We start from the raw sequence: 9,791 nt of genomic DNA, 5'->3' as shown, positions 1-9,791 counted from the left end.
AATTCAGATAGCACTTCCTCTGTCAAGTTCTCCTTGACTTCTCCAATTATTAATACTCAAGTCTCCCCTCAAATTACCTCTTATTGACTTATCTTTATGCATGTTGCATCTCCCCAATGGAATGTACAAGGGGAAGAGTCGATTTTGTTTTTTGTCTTTATGCTCTGAACAACTATCATGGGCTTTTGAATGTAGTGAGTTTTTTATAAATGTGGGTTAACTTGAATTAGAGAAAAGGAAAATGTAATCATTCACATTGGTACAGAGCAGCAAAACAAAAGGTTCTATCAATGTGACTAACATTCCCTTCCTTACCCCAATGTCCTCAACAATGACTTACTGCCCAAAGGATATTGAGTCCAAAACTGAATACCATGAAAAGAAGAAAATTCACAAAAATCATTTAATTTTACTCTAGGCTTTGAGGAACCCTTAAAATGGACTTGAAAGGGGCACATATGTCAATACCAGAATTCAAATGGGTTGGTTCAGACCAGTAGGTCTGAACAAGAATTTAAAAGGGGCTCTTAGGCCTTTCATTCAGTGCAAAATAAGTAGAACTTTATCTCCCCTCCATTGGATGTTATTTATTTCTTTTTTACTAAAAAGTACTTTATTTTCCAATTTCACATAAAGTTAGTTTTTAACATTCATTTTTTTCCCATGTTTAAACAGTTTGTCCATGTTGAGTTTCTAAAAATTGATCTTCGCTCTTATATGTTGAATTTTCTGTTAAGTTCGGATTTAGTTGATAGAAAGTCCTGGAGATCTGCAAGTTCATTGAGTGTCACTTTTTTTTTATTCAAAATTATAGATAATTTTGCTGGATATGATATTTTTGGCCACAGCTCTAGTTCCAGGACCTGTGGTCTTTTATTGTAGTTGCTGGTAAATTTTGTATAATTCCAAATGTAGCTACAGCATATTTGAATTGTTTTTTTCTCATTTCTTGCAAAATTTTCTCTTTGATCTGTGGGTTTCGAAATTTGATAATAATATTCTTGTGTGTTTTCCACAAAGGATCTCATTTAGGTGGTGATCAATAGATTTTTTTTACTAATTCTACTTTCCCCTCATGTTCTTTCACTCCAGGATTTTTTTAGGGTTATTTCCTGCATTATTATGTCAAGGTTCTCTTTTTTTTAATCATAGCTTTTTATTTTCAAAATATATACATGGATAATTTTCAGCATTCACACCTACAAAACCCTGTGTTCTAATTTTTTCCCTCCCCCAATCAGCAAGTGATACAATATATGTTAAACATGCAATTCCTCTGTAGATATTTCCACAAATATCATGCTGTAACAAGAAAAATCAGATTCAAAAGGACAAAAAAAATAAGAAAGAAAGCAAAATGCAGGCAAACAACAACAAAAAGAGTGAAAATATTATGCTGTGGTCCACATTTAGTTTCCACTGATCTCTCTCTGGGTGCAGATGGCTTTCTTCATCACAAGACCATTGGAATTGGTCTGAATCAGCTCATTGTTGACAAGAACTATGTCCATCAGAATTGATCATTGTATATAATCTTAATGTTATAGTATATAATGATCTCCTGGTTCTGCTCATTTCCCTTAGCATCAGTTCATGTAAGTCTTTTCAGGACTCTCTGAAATCCTCCTGCTGATCATTTCTTATAGAACAATAATATTCCATAGCATTCATATACTATAACTTGTTCAGCCATTCTCCATCTGATGGGCATCCATTCACTTTCCAGTTTCTTGCCACTATGAAAAGGGTTGCTACAAACATGTTTGCATATGTGGGTCCCTTTCTCTCCTTTATGATCTCTTTATGATCTTTATCTTTATTATCTATAAGCCCAGTAGAAACACTGCTGGATCAAAGGGTCTGTACTTGAATAACCCAATGGACATTCATTTTCTTGTAAGATTTTGAGTTCTAAATTTTTTCTCCCTTCTTTCCTTACCTCCCCCCTCCTCAAGACAGCAAGCAATCTGATATAGATTATACATGTACAATCATTTTAAATATATTTCCATGTTTGTCCTATTATAAAAGAAAAATCAGAATAAAAGGGAAAAAAAACAAGAGAAAGAAAAAGGAAACACACATAAAAAGGGGAAAATAATAAGCTTTGATCTGAATTCGGTCTTCCTAATTTTCCCTCTGAATGCAGATAGCATTTCCATTCCAAGTCTACTGGAGTTTTCTTGGATCATTGCATTGCTAAGAACAGCTAAGTCTATCATGTTTGATCATCATATAATCTTGCTGTTATTGTGCACAGTATTCAGCCGGTTCTGCTCACCTCACTCAACATCACTCCATATAAGTCTTTCCAAGTTTTTCTTAAGTCAGCCTGCTCAATGTTATTTCCTCCCTTTTGCAAGAGCTCCAGATCACCCAGATGCAACAGGGCTTGGCTAGTCTCTTTCTCCATTCTTTCTCATCTTCTTTTCCTTTTCTACAGTCAGCCAAGTCCTGTCCCACTATTTACATTCCTCAATATTTCCTTAGCCAGAGAAATAAATATACAGAAGCCTAATAGAATCCAGACTATCTCTTCCTCCCAAATGGGACAAGAATCTGCTTCCCCAGCTTTGAGAGAGCAGACAGATTTTTATATTTCTGGTCAAGGAATCCTTCCTCATTCAACCTCGGGTTCCTCATCTGTAAAAAAAAAAAAAAAAAAAAAAAAAAAAGTGAGAGTGCTCATCTCTGCACAATTTATCTCACAGCTATTGAGTGAAAAAAGGCTTTGAAAATCTGAAAGCATTAGAGATTCATCTTTGTATCTCCTCTACATAAGAGGCACCCAGGAAATGCTTATTGAATTAATGAAATGAATGAGAAAAAAAGCACAAAATTTTGAAACTCGTCTAATTAAGCCACTCAAACAATTAAGCAACTAAAATGGAAATATTCATTCATTAACACAGTCATTACTGATTAATACACAAGGAGATCATACAATTCAGAATATGTGACATTAAAAGCCCATGTTTCTAGAGAAAAAAAATCATTTTTCCTCTGCAACATCTCTTTTCAAACCTTTAGCTTTCAAATTAGATGGTCCCAGATTCCTAAGGCAATTAAATGTTACCATTTTTTAAAAGTCTCTAATGAATGTGGCATTCTTTAATTGTCATGTATGTCATATTCTATGATGAATGCTTTAGATTATTGTGAAAAAAAATAACAATGGGGGGAATCCTATTTGGTCTATTTTGTGTGTTGTTTAGTTTTGGTTTTGTCTATTAAAACTCAGAAAACTGACAAAAGAGCCCTTGGCAATGACCTTAACCAGTAAGGGGCAGCAGAGAGCTGTCTGTGGCGAAGTTGGACTATGGGAAGAAAAGTGATCTAAGAATTATGAATTAGACCTTAAATGGGCATAGTTTTTCCGCTCACCAGGACTTTCAGGATCTCAGACCTGCTGGTTATCAGACTAAAGCCTACCTGTATCCATGCCTTTGGTTTCAGTGATGACTTCCATGGAGAAGTATCCAACCTTGGTGTCTCTCCAGTCCCACTTACTTGTACAGTTCCTATTTAGTTGACTCCTTCAATTCAATCCAGGTCAAATTCAATTGATCCTCTTTCCCTGATGGTTATTCTAAATGAATTTTATTAATTTAGAGTATCCAATTAATTATCTCATCTATCCCCTTTCTGGAGACTAGATCTCTTAATAACAAGTAACTAATAGAATGATAAGAACATACTATGAATAGCCAGTACTCTGAGATATTACCCCTTCCATCAAGATACAAAAATAAAATTTTAAAACCCTGAACTTGGAGTCAGGAGACCTAAATTCAAATCCTAATTCTGCCATTAACTTTCTGTGGAACTCCATACAAACTTCCCTCTAAACCTCAGTTTTCTCATCTCTAAAATAATGTGATAGGAATAGACAGGTAGATGGTTCAAAGGATAGAACACTTGACCTAGACTGGGAAAGTCCTATGTTCAAATATAGCTTCAGACATTTATTAGTTACATGACTCTAAGCAAGTCACTTAATCGCATTCTCTGCTTCCTTATTTGTAAAACAGGAACAATAATTGCACCTAACCCTGAGATTAATGTAAGGATCAGATAAGATAATCTTTGTAAAGTGCTTTGCAAATCTGAAGCACTATAGAAATGCTATCATTATTAGCTGTCTACCTCAGTTTCCTCATTGGTAAAAATGAGAATGTTAACAGCACCTACTGACTGAAGAGCAAATGAGATAATATTTGTAAAATACTTTGCAAATTTAAGGCTCTATATAAATGTTAGCTGTTATTATTATTCTATAAAATGATCTATATGTTCCCTTACAATTTAAAACCTAGGATATTCTGAGGATGTGCCATCCCAGGGTAGCTGAACTTTCCCTTCTTATTGTTTCTTAGGGCCTTCCTTCTGAGATTATCTCCAATTTATCTTGCCCACACCCCCCTTTGTAGATAGCTGTTTATCTGTTATCTTCTGCATTAGATTGTGAGCTTCTTAAGAGTCAGTTTTTTTCCATATCTAATCTAGCACAGTGTCTGTGCTTGATAAATGCTTGTTGACTAACTCTGAAGTTCCTCCTGGGATTTTCCAAAGACCTAAGAATCCTCCCCAGATATTCTAGAACAGAAGGAAACTCTGTCCTAAAAAGATGAAGAGGAGCTAGATTTAGGGGTGCTAGCTGCCATCAAGAATCTGAAGGGCTCTCCTGAGGAAAAGGGAGTCTGCTTTTTCTGCTTGACCCCAAAGGCCAGAACTGGGATCAGAATGAATAAAGATAAAGAGATTGTCACCAGATGTGACTTTGTCTGCTTTCCTGTCTTTGACTGCTTTCCTAGACCTCATTGGAGACCTTTAGGGAGGTCTCTTGCTTGGAACATTACAAGAAGATTCCTACTCAGGTAAAGGTTTAGCTTTGGTGACCTCCTGTCCCATTCATCTCTGAGAATCTGTCATAATGGGACATGTCCTAGAACAGTCAAAAGATGGCAGTGTTTGCTAATTATGGGTATAAAGGCTCAGCCTTAGAAGGAGACCACAAAGTGTGAAGGATAAATTCCCCTTGAGGCAGACACAGGTCGGGGCACCCCTCTCCCCCAAACCCAAAACAGCAGCTCCTTAACCAAATTCCACAAGCCAGACAACATTTCTGAACTTTATGTGGTTCTTGGCCTGCATTTATAACTAGCTAAGCTATAGATAGATAGATAGATCAAAGACAGAGAGACAGAGAGAAACAGACCGACAGACGGAGTAAGACAAAGACCGACAGAGATAGAGAGAAATATTTGTATATGCCCTCTAACTGAGTTTGTGACAAAAGGGGTCAGATGTACTCTACAGAACCAAATCACTTCCCTCTCTTCTGAAAAAAAAAGTGAAGTCTTGATAATATTGCCATCAAAATACTTTTTTCCCCATAAAGTACTTTATTTTCTTAAAAGAAAAAATATTTCCCCTTCTAAAGATGCCACTAAGTAAATTAGGAAATACAAGGAAAATGCTAATGTACACACAACTCCATAAGATTAAATAAACTTTCCATTCATCACACATCTATTCTGATCAAGACCATCCCCAGAAAATACTAACAAAGATATATTCACTTAAAATAACCACCAAAATGCTAACGAAGAAATATCCCTGAGGAAATACACCCAAGTGCCAAGGACACTAATCTTCATGAAGTGTACCTTAAAAGCTAATGTTTTAGAGTTCAAGTCCCAGATCTGAGACTTCATTCTTTTTGTGACCATGGACAAGGCATTTGACCTCAGTTTTCTCACTTATAAATGAGTAGGTTGTCCCAAATGATCTCTTAAATTCATTCTAGTTTGAATTGCCTATAATTCTTCTGTCATGATCCTGGGAAATAGAGACATAACAACAACAAAAATAATACTAAGGTAGTTAATGTCTACATGGAAAACTGTACTCAATTTAAGACCCAATAACAACACAATAATAGAAAGAACAAATGGTATAAAATGTAGCACTTACTGGGAGACAGCTTGAGAATTGAATCCATCATTCTAATTACTAAGTAGAACTTAATATGACTTACAAGTCAGAGAAAGAGTCTTACCAAAACATTGTATTAATCAGATCAATAAACATTTATTAAGCTCCTACTATGTACCAAGCACTGTAATAGATAACATCAAGTTTTATAGCTGAACTGCAAATAAAATTACATCTCAATGTCAGCTCATGGAAATTCTCCAGTGAAAATGAAATACCATTTGTACTGATTAAGTATGTGATGAACAGATCAAAATTTTACAGAAATACTTTTAAAACAGACTTTATTTCACAGAATAGTAGTAAAGGCTGATAAACAGATGCACACCAATGGATCAGTCAAATATAACCAAAATTATTTATCTCCAAATAAAGACTTTTGAAATAACTAATAGGATCCAAGATGCAAAAAAAAAAAAATCTTTCCTTAGCAGCATCCACATAAACTCAATCAACAGTTTGTCAACAGAGAAGTGACATGAAAATAGCTGCCATGCAGAGTTGTTTATGGGAATGGACAAGGGGATGAGTTTATGATAGCAATTCAGGATCAGGTCACTGTCACTAGAAATTACAAGAAGTTTATTTTTAAGGATCCTGAATATGTTGATCAATACATATTATGCAATGAAAAGGTGCAAATTGCAACATTATCCTGAAGGCTGCAAAAATTTAGCATCTATCCCATACGTAAAGAGGTACAACCAAGTGGCTGGAATAACTAGCAGATGACAAATCTCATGGTACAAATAAAAACTCTAAAATACCCTTGAGAAGGCAATAAAAACCAAAGCATCATCACATACAGAGCTGTTACCCACAATCCTCTAGACATAACATTGATCCATTAATATTTTAGAACAACCCTTTTAATAGATGTCACCATAAAGAATTCTCATAAATCTCCAAACAGACAAGGAATGAAAAGCTTTCAAAATATAGAGACCTAGCAGAAGAAAGTAAAACTATGTGGGAAACAGGACACAGTACATATCCTCCTAATCATCCTGTCTGCTACTCAAGTTGTCCCATACATGTCTGGTGCTTTCAGTGGATCTATGGAAGATGAAATTATAACCCAACACATTTCAAAAAAAAAAAAAAAAAGCTTCATTTTATCTACTTTTGTGATAATCTGGAGAATATCAAATGAATTAATTAGCTAAAAAGCATTTATTATGTGCTTACTATGTGCAAAGCATGTGCTGAGTGCTAAGGATACAAATAAAAAAGCAAGACAGCTTCTGTTCTGCAGTAACTCCCATACTAATGGAGGAGACCACAGTTAAAGCAAGTTTCTACTAGGAGTCAGGTAGAAAGGTTCCATGGTTCTTAAATCACAGCAAGAAAGCAGGTGATAAGGCTTCCTTGTTAATGTCATTTCTTTTTTATTTTTTAAATTTAATATATTTTATTTTTCCCAATTACATATTAAAACAATTTTTAACATTTTTATAAAGCTTTAAGTTCCAAAGTCTATCCCTCCAACCCTTCCCTCCACTATCTCTGAGTCGGTAATCAATAAGCTATAGGTTACATACATGCAAGCATATCATCAGTTTCAGATGATGACAGTCATGAGAATTTTATTTTCTGGGTCTTCAGTATTAAAAAGAATCATAGCAACATAGCAACCTATTCTTAGGTTGCTTCTATCTGACGCCCTTTTGAAGAAAGAAAAAGATAATAGCAATAATGATATCGATAATAATTGCCTTTTATTTAGTCCCATATAGTTTGTGATGCACTTCAACATACACTATCTCCAATGACCCTAAGCAAAATACCAAATATTGTTTAGTCATTTTTCAGATTCTTTGTGATCCCATTTTGAGGTTTTCTTTGCAAAGATATTGGAATGGCTTTCCATTTCCTTCACCAACTTATTTTACAGATAAGGAAACTGAGTCAAATAGGATCAAATGACTTGCCCAGGATCACACAGCTAATAAGTGTCTGACACTAGATTTGAGCTCATCCACGTTGTAGATGAAAAAACTAAAAATCAGAGGCTAATGGTCACATAGACACTAGCAGCAATATGGAGATCCTGCCCACATTTCTTAGCTCTAAGTCATCACTCTTTCTACTGTCATATGTCTCAGAAAACAAATGAATACTTGCCATTTACAACGGAACCAAAATATCAATGGATCTTTGGGGAACCTCTTAATTTTTCAAGCCACATGTATATAAGTGCCTTCCATTCCATTTTTACAACCTTTCTGTGTACTGTGTACAGCTGAAATAATTATCCTCATTTTACAGATGGGGAAACTGAGGCCCAGAGAAGCAATGTGTTTCCCTTTCTGAAGATGACACAGTGACAGTGGAAGAAGACTGAAGCCCTGGGTCTCCTTATGCCCAATCACATTATAGCCTAATGGCTATCATGGTTTGTTCCCAAGAGGATACAGCAAAAAGAAAGCTGACCTTTAAAAAAAATTTGGGTTGTTCTCCAGAAGTGTAATTTCATTTGTTAATAATTTTTAAATTCCATGTTTCAGTGGCAGATTTTATAAAATGCTTTTGCAAAGTCATATAATCCTCCTTCACATTTCTTTAGGGATTTATCCAGTTAGAAACATTTTCCATCCATTGTCTAATTTGATCCTCACATTATATACTGAGGATGATCCAATTCAACACTAATCTCAAAAATCAATCCAATACTCTTTATCTTATAAATGAGGAAGCTGAGGCCCAGAGAGGGCAAGTGACTTGCCAAAATTCCCACAGCTAATAAGTAGCAGATTTGAACTAAGGTCTTTTGATATGACATCCTGTGCTCTTTCTATATCATAACTCAGTCTCCCTGGTAACACTTATTGAATTATCCCAGATTCGCAGAGAAACTGACTGAGAGCTGACAGGGTATAGTGTAAAGGACCATTGTACTTGCAGTCAAAAGATCTGGGATCACAACCTGGCTCCAATGCTCACCACCCCTGTGACCTTATCAAATCATTTCACTTATCTGAGGTCTAGTTTCCTCATGGACTTTAAGGTCCTTGTTAATCTTATAAAGTATTTTTGCAGAGTCATATAATCCTCCTTCACATTTCTAAAGAAATTTATCCAATTAGAAATATTTTCCATTCATTGTCTAATTTGATCTCCACATTATATACTGAGGATGTGAAATGGGCATAGTAGTACCAGAGTTTGTTGTGAGGAAAGAGCTTTATTATTCAGTGTCATGTGACAAATTAATGTCAAGCTCAAGACTCCTGGTCCAATATTTTTTCCCATCACACTGCTTCCCTAAAAAGAAAACTAATTACTCTCTTCCTTTCAGGAATGTCCTGATCCAACCAAACCGGATGACTTGCTGCTTTCCCTAAACTGGCATCCTATCCCCCCTCTACCCCAACTCCCTAGTCCAGTGCTTTTCACAAGACAGAGATTTCATGAGTGGACTGTACCATCCATCCCCCACTTCTCTTAGCATCCTTAGAGGTCATAGCTAGCATTTTGGGAATCAACTCTATGGAGAAGCAGTCAGGTAACTGCTCCTGCAGGTACCATTGAAAGCCCAAATTAAAAAAATCTTGCCTTAGCATTATTAAATTAGCAAATTATAAATTTGACATAATAAAAATAATTTTACGTGACCATAATAATAATAAAAACAAAGTACTTTAAGTTTTACAAAGTGCTTTAAAGATGTTCTCATTTTATTCTCATAACAATCTTAGGAGGGAGGTGCAAAAGAATCCTCATTTTATAAATGAGGAAATTGAGGCAGACAAAGCTTAAGTGAGTTGCCCAGGATCACACAGCTAGCTTCTGAG

At 35.4% G+C, this 9,791-nt stretch overlaps 1 protein-coding gene across 1 annotated transcript in view; it reads left to right on the top strand.

Annotated features, from left to right (window-relative positions):
* The window catches only part of CDH5 (cadherin 5), a 62,480-nt gene extending 53,976 nt beyond the window's left edge, over positions 1-8,504 (top strand). Inside the window, exon 12 of the mRNA XM_051975084.1 lies at positions 8,266-8,504. Coding sequence (XP_051831044.1) covers positions 8,266-8,324 — 59 coding nt within the window. The 3' untranslated portion in view covers positions 8,325-8,504. The remainder of the gene's footprint in view (positions 1-8,265) is intronic.
* The last annotated feature ends 1,287 nt before the right edge of the window (positions 8,505-9,791 follow it).

The sequence above is a fragment of the Antechinus flavipes genome, chromosome 2 (genome assembly GCF_016432865.1).
Source record: "Antechinus flavipes isolate AdamAnt ecotype Samford, QLD, Australia chromosome 2, AdamAnt_v2, whole genome shotgun sequence".
Classification (NCBI taxonomy): domain Eukaryota; kingdom Metazoa; phylum Chordata; class Mammalia; order Dasyuromorphia; family Dasyuridae; genus Antechinus; species Antechinus flavipes.
The sequence above is the reverse complement of the archived record's forward strand: the minus strand, read 5'-3'. Positions and strand labels throughout refer to the sequence as shown.